The sequence below is a fragment of the Acanthopagrus latus genome, chromosome 1, assembly GCF_904848185.1.
Source record: "Acanthopagrus latus isolate v.2019 chromosome 1, fAcaLat1.1, whole genome shotgun sequence".
Classification (NCBI taxonomy): domain Eukaryota; kingdom Metazoa; phylum Chordata; class Actinopteri; order Spariformes; family Sparidae; genus Acanthopagrus; species Acanthopagrus latus.
The window spans coordinates 18,287,887-18,305,820 of record NC_051039.1 but is presented as its reverse complement, the minus strand read 5'-3'; the positions used below and the strand labels follow the sequence as shown (position 1 = coordinate 18,305,820).

The window sequence follows — 17,934 nt, the reverse complement described above, 5'->3', positions numbered from 1 at the left end:
ATTGGTTTAATATAGCGTAGCCTGCATTATTATAAATGCTGTATAAAAGAGTATTATGTTCTTTATTTTTAAAGTTCTGCTCTTTCGGATTCAAACACAGGGGTGTCTTTTCTGCCAGTGTTGTGCAGATGTGCGTGCCTTTGTCTTTTTTATTATTTTATAACTGCCTTTCAAAACGTTGGCCGAGTCCTACAAAGGAGACAGCCTCACTTTTATCTAGGTGTTTCATTTCACAGCTGATACCTGCGAACATATCCCAACTGTAGCTGGCACCACTCAACCTCCCACACAGCCTTTGTCCCTCAGAGGCATGACAGGAAACACAATGAAAGCCAATTTGCAGCCAAGGCAAAGTTCAGCCGTGCCTGCACTTTTTTTTGGCACTGCTTTGCCTCTCGTCACTGGTCATGGTCTCACAAGCAGGTGGCACTGTGTTAAGCCCTGAGCCCAGTCGCGGCTCATGGGTCTATACCCAGCCAGTTCCATCAGGCACTTACCTGCAAGCTTCCATCCCGCTCCATCTTTTCTCTCCTCTGACCTGTGAGTTTTTGCAGGTTTAGCATTGGAATTCAGTCCCTCACTCTGCTGGACTCCAGACACCAGTGATCTGGACTGTCTGTATGGTTGTGGCAGTGTGCAGAGTTCCTCCATCATTATAGGGGAGCCAGTCCCAGGAGGCCGAACTGGGTCTTCAGTGGTGTGGAGTAATTTGAAGGGGAAAGCCGTACTGAGGGACAATGTGCAGACAGTTTTTTCTTTTTTTAAATCTTTCTACCACATTATTCTTTGACAAGATATTATCCCCAAACTATAGCATTGTTATTAGTGTTTTTATTTTATTTGCTGCAACATTCATTTGATAGCTGTCATATAAATTCAGTATTAAATTCATGTATGTCACAAACGCTCACACAAAATGCGCTTTCTTTTTCATGCCTGCAAATATTTTGTGTTTATGAATAATACATTTTGAAACAGGTGGGCGAGCGGAGGAACAAGCTTTCAACCCTGGTACGTTTCCCCCTGACTGGTTTGGACATGGCCCCCCATGTAGTTAAGAGGAGTCAAAGCATGAAGAACCTGAATTTAGGGGCCTGGCCACCTTCCTGGAAGCAGCCCTCAGGCCAAAACCACCAACCTGCCGACATGATCCTCCCCCATGACTATCTGTACGACCTGTACGCTGTGTGCAACCATCATGGTGGAATGCACGGAGGACATTATACTGGTGAGGAACAGGCTGATATGATACCTTATTTATTCTATGATAAATCTGTTTGTTCCATTCACTTGATGCCACTGAATAGATTTTGGCTACCTTTTACCAGTCACTACATGTTTGGCCATTGATTACACCAGCATTTTAAGACATATCCTGATATATATTGAGATGAACTGAGATGCTGTGATCAGTCTATAGTCCATTTGCTGAGTGATGCACAACACACCAGCTATCTATTACGACTGTAAAAGCTGGCAAGTTGATCTTGACTTAAAACAACATTAAAGCAACTCTTTTACCTTGTAAAAGATGGTCATGTTGATCATGTTGATGGTTCAGTGTCGTTGTATGTGAGGAACGTTGTCTCTTTCTCTAGCACTTGTTTCTGTGACTTCAGTGAGAGGTTAGGATCACAGCATTACATACGCGTTCACCTAAACATACAAGCTGTCATCGTGTAATTGTCATGACGATATGAGTTTTGTGACGAACATTAATGAACTAGAACGAACTAAACAACAAACTCAAAGGGAGGAAAAAGAGCTTAATTGCCTCAAGCCATGTAATTTGAGTCAGCACTGGTCGGTGCTGAAGGCTGGAAAAAATGTGAAAGTGGAAAGAAGTCTTGCAGTGTGGAGTAAACTTAACAGACCGCTGGAGTCCACGTCTCATCTTAGCTCGAGGCTCAGGGCTTTATTAGCTATTTTTGACATCGCACATCAGGATTTGGACTATTGAAGGTTTAGTTGCATTGTGGGTAATGTAGACGCCAGATTTTGACAAGGAAGAAGAATTTATGAACCAAAAAAAAAAAAGATCTGCTGCATTGATTTTATTGGTCTTTTAATTGTTGAGATGGTGATTAATGGCCTCGTTTTAAAAGCAGTGTAACAGCAGTGCAGTATTTGAGCAAATGCCTTGCTTGTCTATTTAATTATTTGGTCAGCTCATTAAATCATACAGAATCCCACTGTCTGTGGTATCACTGTTAAAATGCAGAATACATTAACTTTGTAACTCAGTCTGTGTTACAGATGCTTTTTTTTTTCTTATGTGCGGTGTCCTTGAGTGCTTTGAAAGGCGCCTTTAAATAAAATGCATTATTATTATTATTATTATTATTATTATTAAAGCCTGTCAAACACATTCTGTTGACTAAACACTGTTCAGTCTCTCCACCTGATGCACTGGAGGAAACTGTAGCAAATACATTTTTTTTTTTTTTTTAAATTTAACTTGAAGAAAAGGCTTGAAAAGTTAAAAGTGTCTGTTTGTGGTCCCTAATGACCTCTGAATGCTTGCTCGGTAAGGTCTGGTGGTAATTGCAAATGGCAAAGTAAGGCCCCACTGTGACATATTTCCAGTAATTGCAAACCGTGTCCAAATCACTGTTAAGACTGCCAGCGTGTGGAGGAGTTTCACACCACATTGTGACACACTGTGTTAATGAGGTCCTCACTTTGCTCAGCTTAACATAGGGTTTAAGGAATAAACCTATGGGAGAACATGTGAGATCCACTAATGAGGAAATTAAAAAAAAAAAAAAAGAGTGAAATCAGCACATTCAGGAGGCTGGAGGGGTTCTATTATTCAATTATTTGAAGTGCAATGATTAGAGGAAAGTCGCTCTCAAAATAATTGACACAACAGGAAAACATATCTATGATAGCTGTAAGAAACATCTATAGTAAAATCCTTCAGTAAAATTGTGTTTGAAAGTCGCGGACTTCAAAACAAAACATTCCTTCAGTTTTTGCGGAGTAACGAGCGAGAACATATGTAGGCGATGAGTTTCAGGCTGACAGGATGAAAATCTTGTCTCACAGATGAGGCAAAACCAGGTCCATAATTGAAGGCATGGATGCTGAAGACTCACGGCTCTGAGGTGAATACAGAGTGCAGGAGAATCCCAGAGACGGCAGGAGTTGTGGGGGGGCGCAACTTTCTCACACATCCAATGTGGCCTCTCAAACTGATGCCCTAAAATATAATGGGGAAAAAATACATATATAATGCATCCATCTGTTATTGCCTGACAGGTATACACTGTAAGAGGCAGCAGCAATTCTCCACACAAAACCTCTCCTGTGAGTTATGTGCGTTATTAGTGGAGGGCTCTCTGTATGTCATGTGTACAAAAGATTTGCATAGTTTTCATGTGATACCATACATCTGTGCCTCTGTATGAAAAGCCTCGACCACACAGAAAGAGCCGTCTTTGAGTGATTGTACTTCACTGCAGTAAGCGCAGCTGGCGTACTTGGACATTGGCTGCGGAACTGGCAATCTCCAGAGAGCAGCGAAAAGCGATACATTTTGTTTACATGCCCTTACTAGTTGAACAAGGTGAGATGAACCTGCCGCACTCTTCGGAGTTCTGAAGTGTGGAGTGATGAGCTGTTTGAGGCTGGCGTTGAAGGAGTGTTTTTAATAATAGTTAAATATCACATGTCAGCCTTGTCTTTTAAGTCTCGCTTGAAGCGTTTAGTTGAAGAGTCTTTCAGGTGTCCATCGCTGATACTTGTTGTCGCTTTTCTAATCCAGCTTACTGCAGGAACTCGGTGGACGGACAGTGGTACAGCTACGACGACAGCAGCGTTGACCTGGTGCAAGAGGAAGAGGTATGCACGAGAGGAGCCTACATCCTTTTCTACCAGAGACGCAACACCATTCCTCCGTGGTCAGCCAGTTGCTCCGTCAGAGGTAGGCTATCAAATGATATCTAAGAAGTACCTTGGGAAGTCAGCGGGGAGTGCCATACAGTGGTCTGCACTCAAAGGACTGCAAGCCAAAATGCCTGTGCTGTCATTTCTCCATCAGCCGTGAACTCTCTTCATTCTCCCTTCAACAGCTTCATTTTCACTGCACTAATGCTTACATACATGACCAACCAAACGAGTTTGAAAACAGAAATTTAAATAGGTGAAGTGAAACTAAATGAGAATGTAATCATGCAGCAGTTGAATCGTTTTTATTTTTTTTTTTTTTTTTTTTTTTTTTCCCAGCAATAATAAATCAGTTCCACTCACCAATGACATTCCCAGTTGCTAGCTTGAAAATGGCTCACAAAGCCTGCTTTTGCAGGTTGATTGAGTTCAAGGTGTTTGGGCGTTTGGCGGCCGTTTTTAACAATGTCCATCTTTTCATTAAACGGTCGTCTTGAAAGAGGCACTGACAATAAATCCATGACAATATCATCTCCACCTGCTGTATCAATATCATCTACACCTGTTTCCATTTTCAACGTCAGCTATCAATCACAACTCGCTAGTTAAGCTAGGTCTCGCGTGACTGAGCAAGCGGGCCTTCTAGAATACCCTGGAGCTGTAGAAAATCTTAAAGATTACGCCCACTGGCTACAAATCCAAATATGATTGGTTGATTAAATTGTCAATCCAAATGCACACTCTCATTACGTTTAATGGTCAGGGCATTCTGTAAAGGAAACAGAATACCCTGGATGGAGAATATTCTCCCCATAGACACTGTAGAAAAAATATCACATTGGTTGAATTTTTGTCCAACACAAAACCACTCAAATGCGCAGAGTATGGACAGAAAACTACAGAAACAAGTCAGCGTGATTTGATTGCAGATCACAATCATCTGAGTGACACATGTGTTTATGTTTGCTGTCCTGCCTTGTGATGGTGATTTGTCAATGCCTGATGAATATCTCTGTTGGATCACAGCACTGCTTGATTAAAATTGCAGGTGCACAGTGCTTACCTTTTTGTCTGAATCTCGCCTTTGGGTTGCTCTTTTTTTTCGGAATCTGTAGACATTTTATGGATGTGCTCACCTTACTCTTGATTCATATCAGGCAAACAAAGTTTTGATTAAAAGAAAAAAACAACTTCAGGTTCACTAACAAGAAAAAAATACACAAAAAAGATAAACAAGGGAAACATTATGAAATGATGTGAATTCAATTCACTTAATTCAACTTAATGTTATTGTTATTTTACTTTCAATAAACAATGATATTCTTTATAAACCATTTATTTAGCAAATTACAGAGAGGGGTAAACATAAGACACACAGTTTCTGCCTTCTTAAAGGACGTTTTCTGGGCCTTAACTTGAACATAAACTTCTTAAGAAACACAAAGTGACTATAAAAATCCCTGAAGAATTCTGACTGTACACTGACTCTGAGAATTCACACATTACACATTGTACACATCTCTGTAAATGAAATATCGGGCAATAAAACTCGATAACAAATATTGAAAACTTTTTAGACCACTGTGAGTGCTAAACTGAGACTCCGGGGGGGCTTATTATGACATCCATTTTCCGCTTGTGGACCAGAACACAGAGTCTGGTTCGTTGTTTCTGATTTTCATCTCCGCAAGATTTAAATGTCTTTTTCCAAAATGATTCTTTTGCAAGTGTACAAGTGAGCCCTCAGGATGGAGGAAGAATGACAAATGAGGTAACAGGCACCATGATACATTTTGTTTTATGGCACTTTCATAGTCATACACATAAATGATATAGTCCAAACACGAGCCTAAAGTAGATGCTGTCATCCTTTGCTGTATGACAACTGTCCCTCTTGACTTGGTGTGGTGTTCCATTGTACTTTTCTGGTACGAAGTCACACATTTTTAAGTTGTGATGCATTGCCCGCTCCACAGGGCGCATGGAGCTCTTCTCTCTTGGCCCTGGCACACTTTCATTCATTTGGAGCAAAGAGTTCTGGCTTCAGAGTTTTGGCTTCAACGGTTAGAAATAATTACAATGGAAGCGACATACAATAAAGGAAAAAACTAAATGCTGCAGCGTACATGAATAATGACCCAGCAATGTCAAAAACCTGCCTGAATGCCCAGCAGGGAGAACTTACAGCCATGAGCAAGTTACGTTAAATTGTGTGACGGCAGGGGGAACTGCAAATGTGTAAAATCGTTAAAGGTCCATTGTGAGTTAAGGGCAGAATTTGAATGGAATATTATATCTGTAATTATGTTTTTAACGGTGTATAACCACCTGAAACTAAGAATTAGTGTTTTTGTTACCTTAGAATGAATAAATTTACAGAGAGAGCGGCTCCTCTTACAAGGACTCCACCATGTTGCACCATGGTGTCTCTACAGTAGCCCAGAACGGACAAACTAAATTCTTGTTGAAGAAAAGGGTCTGTTGCATTTTTCCTTTTTTTAGTGGCCACCTTAGTAAACATTGTAACTAATAGGTAACATGATGCAACTTACCCAGTTGATGATTTACATTAAGGAAGTCATTTTTTTCTTTTGCATTAGACATTGTTGGACATTTTTATGTTTTTTATATTTTTATGCTAATACAAACACTTAAATGTGAGTCTTGGATGTTTTTCTTTCCACTGATCTGAAAGGAGAAATATTTCAGAAGGGAAAACAGCCAGAAACTTCAAAATTGACTAGTGCATGAAAACAATGGTTTTGCCTTTCGTGTCTGGCCTTCAGTCTATTTGTGCAGCTGCTGGATCCACACTAAAAAGCATTAGTATAACTGTTACTTGTCATCCATCGTGACAATCATGTAGAGCTGAACACATTGTACACCGCAACAAAGACAAAAAATTATTGCATGTTATTATTCATACTCTATGATTTCTATTTTCAGCATTAGTGACAACTTCGAACGGAAAAGTTAGGAAGTGTGAGCAGGCAGGGTCCCATAGGGTGCCATAGCCTCCAGTCTGGCCCTCGGCCTGTTAGTGTGCACTGACTGTTGTTTTCTACCCAAAGCCAATAACCAATCTGATAGTGACCCTCAAGCATCAGATGCAAAGGCAGATGGGAATTACAGAGGACACTGCCAAACTGTGAAAGCTAATTGAGGACAGAGTACTGCCAAGCAAATTGACTTTTTTGCTCAATAGTCGATCAATACGTTATACCAAAAGCCAGCAAAAGTCGACCACCATCAGCCATCTGAAGGTCTTGACTTACCTGCCTTAAAGTTGCTCTTTCAACTCCAGTAAAGCGTCCCTTTGCTTCTTTATTGACAGTCAGGGTGACTTCTCAACTTGAATCGCTGCTCTTGGCAGGTCATGCTTTGTTGTGAACTAAAAAGCAATACATCGAGGCAGATTCTGCAGTGGATTCTGTCAATCGCAGAACCGTCTGTTTAATACACTTATGTCTGCTGTCCTCTGGTTACCTACGAGGGTGAATGTCATATAAATTATAACAACCGTGCATAAATGGAGATGAATTTGGAACCTGTTACCACAGTGTGGCTGCTGAAAATGTCATAACGTCCCCAGTCATTAAAGGACAAGTTCACAATAAAATATAGATGTTGTCATTTTCTGCTCAGCCTCATGCTGATGGATAGTTGGGGGAAGTTTCCTCGTCCACTTAACATTTCTGGAGCTTCACAGCAAGACAGCATTGCAGCTTTCTCCGAAACAACTGAAGTAAATGGGGACTTGTTTTAATATGCAAAAATCAACTGAAAAGAAAATAAAAACAAAAAATGGCTCCATGTAGCTCATCATAATCCAAGTCTCCAGAAGACCACGAGATCCCAAGTTGATTTAAATAGATGATATTTACACTCTTTTTAAAGCCCAAATCCTCACTGACAAGGTGCTAAGCCAGTAGTGTTGACCGTGTGTTGAGGGTGCAAATACAGCCTTCTCAAATCAATATGGGACCACTGGGCTTTTAGAGACAAGCTGTCAGTTTGTTGTCTTTGCGTTTTAAAAACAAGTCCCAGTCTGCTTCAGTTGTTTAGCGGAATGCTGCAACACTGTTTTGCTGCGATGCTCCAAAAATATTTTGTGGACTACGAGACCTCACCCGCCTTTTCATCGGCATGAGGACGAGTAAACAAAGATTGACTTTCTCCAGTTCACTTCGTTTATCTCCTCCACATTTGAAATATCAAGCACCGTCGATTGTCAGTAATGTTTTCCTCCTGTTTGCTTAAGCCAACTGTTCGCACTTCTGCTAACTACAGCTGTGTAAAAGCATTGAAGTTGTCCAGCCTCAAGGTGTGAAAGATTAAATGTGAAGTGCACTGAGTCCAGGTTCAGAATAGTACGACACTTACCTTGTCAGGAAAAGGAAGGAGTACTTAAGGGAAACGTGTTTTTAACCAGTTCTTTGCAGTTTGCTGTTTGTGTCTTCTCGCATCCCTCCTCACAGCTTCTATTACTTACATACAGAACAGAGATATAACCAAGGATGTAGAATTCCAGCATTCATCCCCAGTCGAGCATCATTTCATGCAACGTCAACTCTAAAAACATTTTCATCACCTCTCAGTGTATTTGTCACTCAGTGCTTCCAAAGTGGTCAGCTGACGGGACCTTAAATGCCTTGAAAACACTTTCTGTTTCACGGACTGTGAGCGACGGCCTCTAAGGGCTCTTTCTTTGTGTGTGTGTGTCTCCTTGTTTTTTTCTTTCTGGTTTGAGATGGACGGGGCTTAGTTGGGAGAAAATGTGGTATATTGTATAGTTTAGTTAGATTAAAATCAAACTATGTTTACAGCAGTGTGGTTCTTTGCTTGTGTTGCCAATACTGCCAGTCAGATCTGATCAAAACACATCCTGTCCTAATGAAGCAGGTTAGCTGGGCTTAAACTTATTATTATTAAACTTGAAATAAATTAATAACTAATATTTCTTTTTCTTAAGACTTGATTGATTCTTTTTGGTCATGTATATTTAACAGTCTAAATATTAAATAAATAAACCAAACTTTTGGGCGCTTTAAATAATGTGCACGAGCCTGTTGACAGTTGGATTTCTCTGGAAAGTGATTGCTTTAGAGATGTAGTTGTCTTTTATTTCTCACAACGAAACAATAAATGATTAGGATCAAAATCACTACCCCATTGCTGTGAGCTGTGTGGGTGTTGCAGAGCCACGTCTTTGCCTGCAGTATTAGCTGCTTTAGGCTTAGTTGAATAAAAACTTCCATTATTGAATTTGTTGCTGAAGTTGGCTCACATTCTAACATGATTTATTACATCCAACTCAATCGATAGACTCTTCAGATTGCAAGATTGGTGTGTTTTTTTTCTTAACACATTTTCTCAGAAATGTCACATGGGGCAGTTGCTATTTACTGATTTAATAGATTGTGCAACTAACGTGATGACAATGTTGATGTTAAAACTGTGTCGTGCTGAAGGTTATCTGCAGATAAACACTATATGGTGAGCGACATTGTGTTTGTAGCAGCCTGTTACTCTTACAGTCCCATCTGATCAGTTGCAGCCACCTATCATGTACACGTACACTTGTGTTTCCTTCTCCTCTCCCCTGTCTTTATGGAGGGGATGAACAGAGGTGGTGCATTTAAGGGATTGGAACAATAATGGCAGACCATCAATTCCAGGTAGCGGGCTGGGACACGGAGGATAAGGAGGCCGTGTTGCACAAATAACAAAAGCGTTGGGGGTTTTTTTTGTTCTTTTTTTCACATAAAAAAGCTTGTCTTCTCGCGGCACTGGTATGGAACATGGAACATTTGGGTCAGTTAATCTGGCTCAGCGCGAGGAGCAACATCTCCCGCTCTACTGTTCACACCTCTGAAAACAGCAACCTGTGAGTCGGCTCAATGCAGGAGATACTGTCACACTGTCACATTGTCTGTCACCATAACACATTTGTGCGGCAAAAGGTGTTAAAAAAAAAAAAGAAGAAAAGAAAAGAAAATTTTAAAATGTAAAAAGAAGGGTTAGGGTTAGGATGGTGGAGAACAACAGTATCCCCTAGAATATTCACTCAAGCAATGTACTTGATTGGATAGTTCCAGTATTTTTAAATAAGGGCTCTGTATTTAAGCTGGTATCCGCAACACAGCCGCAGTGGCCACAAAGTAATCCTCAGAGGCAATGCCGTCTGTTAAAGTTACATTCACTAGAAGGGCTTGGTTTTGCTGTTTTGACTAGTTGAGGTGCCTGACGACAAATTTGGAAACAGTTTCTACAGAGAGACCGTTTTGGCAAATAACAAGATCCTTTTTGTCACCAGAAACACAAATCCCATACAAGGAGAAGTCTCACTGTGAAATCTCGAAAGCGACACTGGAGAGAGTTTGAGAGAGGAGGTTGGAGGAACTGAGTGGAAATTAAAAGTTTGTCTGACTACTCGATTGTTCTTCAGTCCTCGTCCTTGGGGATGCCTGTCCCGCATACATTATATGTTTTCTCTGAACAAACCTGATCGAATTAATCAGTTTGTCTTCAGGCTCTGCTGAAGCCTGATTACACGTATTTAAATCAGGTGTATTGGAGCAGGGAAACCTCTGAATCATGCAGGGCAGGGGTCCCAGATGAGCAGATTTTTACAATCTAGATGATGTAACAACCATATCAACTCAATTTGTGCAATTTCAGAGCTAGAATGTAACATTCGGTTACTATAAAGTTCTGTCATCGTAGGAATAGTGTCTGTAATGTTGTCAGACAACCTCAGCCTCTGAGAGGCAAAAACAAACACTTTTAATGGTTCGGGTTGCCCTGTAGGATTGCATTGCAGATGTTGCAGCTGCCACCTGAGGTGATCTACTGGACTGATTTCAAAACTTTGAAATCATTTTCACATCAAAACATTCAAATAGAGGGCCCTACCAAGTAGTCTATAAGGCAGTTTATTGTATTGTTTATTGTACCACTCTGCTCCACTGCTGCTTCAACATTTGTTCCTGTACGTCTTGCTGTTATTATTATTTATGTAAATTTGAATGCAAGACTGGTTTACACATAATGGATCTGAGTAATTAATCTGCCACTGTCGGCAGCGTGTTAATATAAACTTCATCAACATCAGAGTGTCCCCTTTGGGATGAGCTGTTTATTTGAAATGACAGTCCCCTGATTTTACACATCAAAGTCTGTTTACAGGTGTTGGAGCCACTGCAAATGTGACGGATGTTGTACAAAGCCTTTTCTGGCTCCACAAGAGGGCTGTGCAAATTCGATAAATACCCTCAAGTGATGTCTCCTGAGTCAGTGTCAGTTGGGTCTGAAAGTCTACAAGTCTGAAAATAAATCAAATCTGGGGTTGTGAGTTTGCCAAACCTTTATAGACGCTCTTCCACTTGAGGCTAACAGCTTAATACTAGATACCACTAGCATAACCCACCCAAATCTCTTAAAGTATCAGTAAAGGTCAGGTTTTGCTATGGTTAATAGAGGGGCCAGGTTTAGACATTGGGAAATGCATGGAATTTTAAATATCCACCATGTTAAAGGGGTGCAATGGTCAACTGGTGTTTTATGGTTCATAATCCTCCTCTGATCCCTCTCTTTCCTTTGTGTGCCTCACAGGTTCTACAAGTTCGTCAATGTCAGACCACTGGCTGATCCGGCTGACAGGGGACAGTAAGAGAGGCAGCCTGGTGTCTCGATCATCTACCATCTGCCCGTCGTCCTTACCTGACTCGCCTGAGTCACCTGTCTTCCTCGACAGTGACTCTAGAGAGGAAAAAGGTAATCCAGGATTGGCCCTGATCATGTCAGTGGCTTATTCTGTGCAAAGATTGTGCATTTTAATGTAAAAAAAAAAAAAAAAAAACTGAAACATTTTCCTCTCTACTTAATTGTCAGGGGGGTTTGAGAGCAGGCCATTCATAAGAGGTCTTCAGGGACGCAGCGTGAGCATGAGAACCCCCAGCAAAACCAAGGACACCCTCAGCAAAGTGCTTCCCCTGCGCTGGTCATTCGGTGCCAAGGACAGACGGAAACCTGACACAGTGCCTCCACCTGTCCAAGATCCTGCCCCTGTGGAGCTGGTGCAGTACTTGGAATCTGGCCGCCGGCCCCGGTGCACAAAAGACCCAATAGTAACATTGATGAGTGAACCGCGCGGCGCCAAGGAAGCTGCTGAGGGCCGCGCTGTGACCAGTGTCCGATCTTCCAGCGTTGGGAGCATCAGTTGTGTGGGTAGTCATGGCGAGGGGTCTCCACAAGTCCCGGAGGGCCAGAGGAGGCCTTCAGAGAAGATAGCCAGCTTGAGACGCAGCAAGGAGAGCCAGACAAGAGATGAGAGCACTGTAAACATCAGCAGTAGCTCAAGTAGTAACACCCTCACCAGGAGGAAGGATACCAGGAAGCAGAGTTCATCCAAAGCTTCGCAGGATACTGAGGCAAAAAGGAGTTCCAGTGCTGGAGTTCAGCCCAGCTACAGCACTCCCAGCCTTCATGATGGGACTCTGAGAAGACAAAAAGGGGACAGGGCTGATAGGGAACCCCACGGTACATATGAAGGAAACTTGAAGACCAAGAAAGGCGAGCTGCCGAAGAGCCACGACGGACTTCTCTCCTTCTTCAAAGGTAACTTCCTGAAGAAGGATAAGGACTCAAGGAAGTCCAAAGAGGGTGGGTCATGGAAGGGTGGTAGTGAGGAAGGTGGCAGAAGGACCCTCTCCAGGCTGTCGCTGTCCAATGGGGCAGCAGGAGGAGGAGCTGGGGTGGAGGGAGGCAAATCTAATGGCACAGACCATTTGGGCGATGAGCTGGCAAATGGGAAGGCGGGACGAAGTACCACTGACATCAAACGCTCCCAGAGCTCTTCCAACATCCCCACCAAAGCGGAGCACAGCATGCGCAGGACAGCATCTTTGCATCGTAACGGGATGTCTACAGCCCCAGCGCCATCGCGCAGCCTCACAACAGATAAACCGTCTTACGGCACCCTGCAGAGGACTCGATACAGCACAACCTCACTGGGACGCAAGAGGACGGTCCCCGAGTCCAGCTTCTAGCACCAAGAAATTTAACACCTCCTCACACACACACACACAAGCCTCGCGTTTGTTATGAAGTGAATGACGTCCAGTCTCTGAGATCAAAGCAATAGAGCTCCACTCACAGTGGGTCGCCTTTTTGTTGCCAGATAATGAACTGGCTCCAGTGGTTTGCACCATGGAGTTGAGAGACATGCAGCAAATGAAGGGTCATTTAATGCTGGGATGGAAAGAACAGAATGAAATGACCTGTCCATCACACCTATGTGCAAGTCCATTTTTACCCTGTTTTTATGATGTAAAACAAGTGCCTGAGCAACGAATATGCAGTTTAGACCAATTACTTTGTCTGTTTAGCACTGGAAGCACGAAATCCCTTACACACACGCACAAGCACACACACACACACGCACACAAACATAATATCCACATTTGTGTCTTATTGCTGTATTGGAAGTGTTGGAATCCATCACTTAATTTTGAATTCGTATGGTTTGTCTGCTTGCAAGGAAGACACGCTGATTGTGTTCATTTATGAGAATGTAATGTGTCCACTTGATTGACGTTGGTGCTTTGAGGCTGCAGTTTCTAATCAGTAGCAATTGTTCATCTTTAATCCCTCATTTAATGTTTATTTAAAGTATGGGATGGCTTTCAAACACAACAGAGTGTTTTCATGAAGCACCTATCTATCCACATGTGGCCACAAACTGCAGATGTTGTTTATTTGGGATTGCATTTGTAATACAATGACCTTTAACAGTAATCAGTCGCCAGAGGTGTTATTTTGACCTGAGTCTTATTTTAATCCAAACAATGAAGTCCTACTAGGACCAGTAGCGATTTAGATGTGAGCCTGACTATCATCCCTGTAGCGGAAGAGAAATTTGAAATCATCTGCTGAATAAAAATATGTCTGCTGTAAAGTGTAATATCAGTACAAATTCCAACCTTAGAGAATGTACTCTATGTACACCAATTACTCATACTGAATGCATTCCATGGTTTTTTTTGTTTGTGTGATCACCTTTCTTAGTTTATGATTCTTTCTTCAGCTGTCACACAGTTAACGTAGCTGCATTCTGCCGGTGGTTTATATGGAAGTGGTGGCTGCATTCAGCACAGCAAGAGTTTTTCTTCTGACTCAGAATGCAGACTGAGGCACATGTTGTTCTGAAAGCTTCCAGAAGCAGTGGCTAATGGAAACAATGCTTTCTCTTCAATGTGTGTTTGATCCATTTTGTTAAAAATGTGCACCAAAAGCGGCAACACCAGGAAATTACCCCCCGAACATTAAATAGTGTTTTTGGCTTCACTCTAATAGAGCTAAAAATACTGCAGCCTAAGCTATGGAAGACTTATATAAACATATAATGTATGCGGGATATATATATATATATATATATATATACACATATACACATATATATATATATATATATATATATATATATATACGGCTATACATGGACATTTGCACAGTAATGAGATTTAATTTGCACTTTACACATGAGGAAATGCTTTTCTCTAATAAAAAGGCAGTTCAGTGACATGGTTGAGAGTGAAATGAAAATGATAGCACAGTGCCACCCTCAGAAAAAAGCTGTGACTGAAGAGTTAGCATTGCAGAATGGAGCTTTTGCCCTGATAATCATGTGTATGTTTATGCCTGCAGTCTTTTGCCATTTAGAGTTACTGTAATTATTCTGAACCTTGATACCTTAGAAACACTATGTAGTTTATATATGCTTTTGTGCAATGTCAATTCTTTTTTGCACAAATGGTAAAGTCTGTTTTTTTCCTTGGAGTTCAGTTGAGTGTAATTGGAGCTGTGCATCTGTTTAAAGATGGAGGTAAAATTTACTCAAGTCACAGTATTCACATGTGAAAGTGAGCATGGTGAACCATTGTTAAACTTGTGTTTGTCTAAAAATGAAGTAACCCCACAGGGTCTATCCACCACGATTTAAAAGAAAGGATTAAAAAAAAAAGTGTCATTCGCTGCAAAAGCTGCATTTTGTTAGAAATCTGTCAGTCAGAAATATAGGGAAGGAGCCCGTGGAAAATAAAAGACAATGAAGGAGTTGAAGTATCACGGAAGCCAGTTTTCTATGCACATCATCATAAAGCTCTTTGTGTTACTGCTTTAGTTCCACCTCGAACACTTGAATCGACCTTTTCTCAAGTTTATGCCAAGGTTACATGCTTGTGTGTCTCATGAACCAAAACACTGTAAGACACTCATGACATAACAGATTTGTTTTTCAGAGGAGAGGGTTTATTATCTCAATGTACAACCATCCTTGTTGGGTGTTATGTATTGAGTGGCCAGAAAAGGAAAATAGCACGCTAAATTCTTAGAGTAAATATATGGATTCCCTTTTCCTTGTGCAAAACCCTTTAACCACACCCAACATTTTCCTAAAGGCTAATGCCATTACTGCATATTTGTTAAAAAATAAATATATAAAGTAATATAAATCACTTAGTTACTCCAGAGGAAGTTGCATGTACTCCAGTGATTTAGTGGCATTGTGGGTAATGTAGGCGTCAGGTTTTCTAAAAGTAGTTTACTGGTCTAGCACTGCACTGTAACACTGTTGGACTCAGTATAAACTGTTTGAAACCAGAACCAGATGTATCACCTTTTTTATTTCCACATTCCTTTTCAAAGTCTTAATGCCTACAGTACCCAAGATGCAACTAAGCCACTAACTGACATCACTGGAAGCAATTTTCAGATTACATGCAGCTTCCACTTGAGCCACTAAAAAGCTTTACAATATTTTTTTCATATATGCAATTGCGCTCCACAAGAGGATGAGGAAACCAATGGAGTTACCCAAGACTCGTCCCTGCACAGATAGCATCATGATATAATGGCTGGCTCACTTTGCAGGGCAGGATCAATATTTTTTTAATCCTTCTGTTGACATAAGTCCCAAACCAAAAAGGTCAGATTGACAGGTCACTGATTTTGTTGCAGGCATTTGTCAGAGCTTTAATAAGTGGCACATTAACTATACATCTAATCTAAAGCTTTGTTAGAAAAGGTTTTTGCTTTCCAGGGTTTTTGGTTTCAGGATATTTTTGCTTCTGCGACAAATATGTGAAATATTTGTGCAATTGTGAATTTAACTACTGAAAGCTATATCGAGTGCATTGACTCACACGCAGCCCTCACAAGGACATGCCTCGTTTGGTTTTCTGTCACACTTTCAGTGAGCTGAGCTTGTTTCAAAAAGTCCAAGCAATAACAGTGGAATGTTTTACTCATTACTGTATTTTTCTTTAGCTATTTTTGACTCTGAAGTGCTGAACTGAGATTGTCTAGATGGCTTTGTATTAAACATAACAAATGCAAGCATTCATTAGGCCGCCTCTGTAGCTGCGTCTATCATGACTTTGTGCTTTAATACATGAAACATCTATTTCTTTTAATGTGCTTTGTGCACATATTCTAAAACTTACTTTGGAACATCCAACTGTTAATTCAAATTTCATCTCCATAATGTCTTATTACGAACACGAACATTCATGCTTATACAAATTATTACAGACACAACGCCCACCTTTTTTAATATCTATTCATTACATTTTTCTGAGTGCCACCACCCACAGCAAGTATAAAGTCATGTCAGCCTAGACAAACACTGATAAATTCACTTGAACTTTGCTGCTCTATGAGGAAATGGCAGTCGAAGACAATTAATTGGAGGAATCGATGTGTTGCTGTGGAGTGTCAAGTTTAGATAAAACCACAGAGGGGCTGTGTCGCATCATAAATTTTGTAACAAAGTTTGTGTCTGGTTTTCTTTACATGGCTCAACCCAGTTGTGGCCACACACACACACACACACACCATGTTTACTCTGCCAAACTGAGCACTGTTGTTGAGTGTTAACGCAATTTTTGTGAGATATGGGTTAAAGATGTTTTTATATGTAATTTTTCTACATTTTATAAAACAATCTGTGTATATATGTGTAGATAGACACAGACCAGAACAGTGTGTGTGGATGTGTGAGAGAGAAATAGTGAATAAATAAGTTTATTGTCACTGACCTTTGGCCTGTGGGATGGAGTAATTTGGGAATAAAGATACCAAGGTGTCGATCTGGACTTCACATGCAATATATTCCATGTTTTGCACGGTGTGGCGAGAATGCTTTCACTGTAAACAACAGTTTCTGCCCATACATGGTGATATATTGTTTTATTTTTCAGTACATTAAATAAAAAGATTATTTACGACCGTGGTCTTCAGTCAACATCCTTTAGTTGCTTGCCTGATTATGAATTTTGCTCAAAACAAGTGCAAATATGAACATTTTAGTGATGCAGTAATTCATTTTCATTATATATACACTGATGTATGAGGTGTCACCAATATTTGAAAGAGTTTTGTTGCCTTTTGTTCATCAAATCACAAAATAAGAAGGAAAATCACTATGATTGAGTGTTTGTGTGACTATACAGATCTACTGTAAGTCTTTCACTGTCATCTCATCTATATTTTGAATATGTAACTAGTAATTATATCTGTCAGATATATTTGAATGACATATTTGTCACTGAAATGTAGCAGAACAGCATTATGGAGCATAAGATAGAAGTAAAGTATCTGAAAACTATCCTTTCTCCCTTCTAATTTCTCAGTTGTACATCCTTGACTCCTTTCCTCGTCTCCTCTCGTTGCGTATAAGTCCCTCCCCCACGAGCTCAGAGGTGTCTAGGCAACAGACGTTTGACAAGAATAACACATGTCTGCTTGTAGTCACATGTTTAAGTGCTATCAATTATGACCTGTGGCGCAGCTGCATCATTTGAAGAACAGTTTTCATGTCAATTTATGTATTAACTTTCATTCGGTTCACAGCATGGCATAATGAGACATCATTTGACAGTGAAATGTCAGTGAGAAATGTGAACAGCACCTTACGAGGCACAACAGTGAAGGACAGAGAGTTTGATCAAGCATCAATGTAATTAACAAATATAACCTATGTATATA

General features: G+C 40.7%; 2 protein-coding genes across 3 annotated transcripts in view; both read left to right on the top strand.

The window, feature by feature from the left end:
* Window positions 1-17,179, top strand: part of usp43a (ubiquitin specific peptidase 43a) — a 116,591-nt gene extending 99,412 nt beyond the window's left edge. Inside the window, exons 13-16 of the mRNA XM_037110843.1 lie at window positions 979-1,228; window positions 3,767-3,925; window positions 11,503-11,664; window positions 11,782-17,179. Of these exons, the coding sequence (XP_036966738.1) occupies window positions 979-1,228; window positions 3,767-3,925; window positions 11,503-11,664; window positions 11,782-12,938 (1,728 nt within the window). The 3' untranslated portion in view covers window positions 12,939-17,179. The remainder of the gene's footprint in view (window positions 1-978; window positions 1,229-3,766; window positions 3,926-11,502; window positions 11,665-11,781) is intronic.
* Window positions 1-17,934, top strand: part of LOC119026695 — a 1,024,654-nt gene that overhangs the window by 906,370 nt on the left and 100,350 nt on the right. The window lies entirely within an intron of this gene.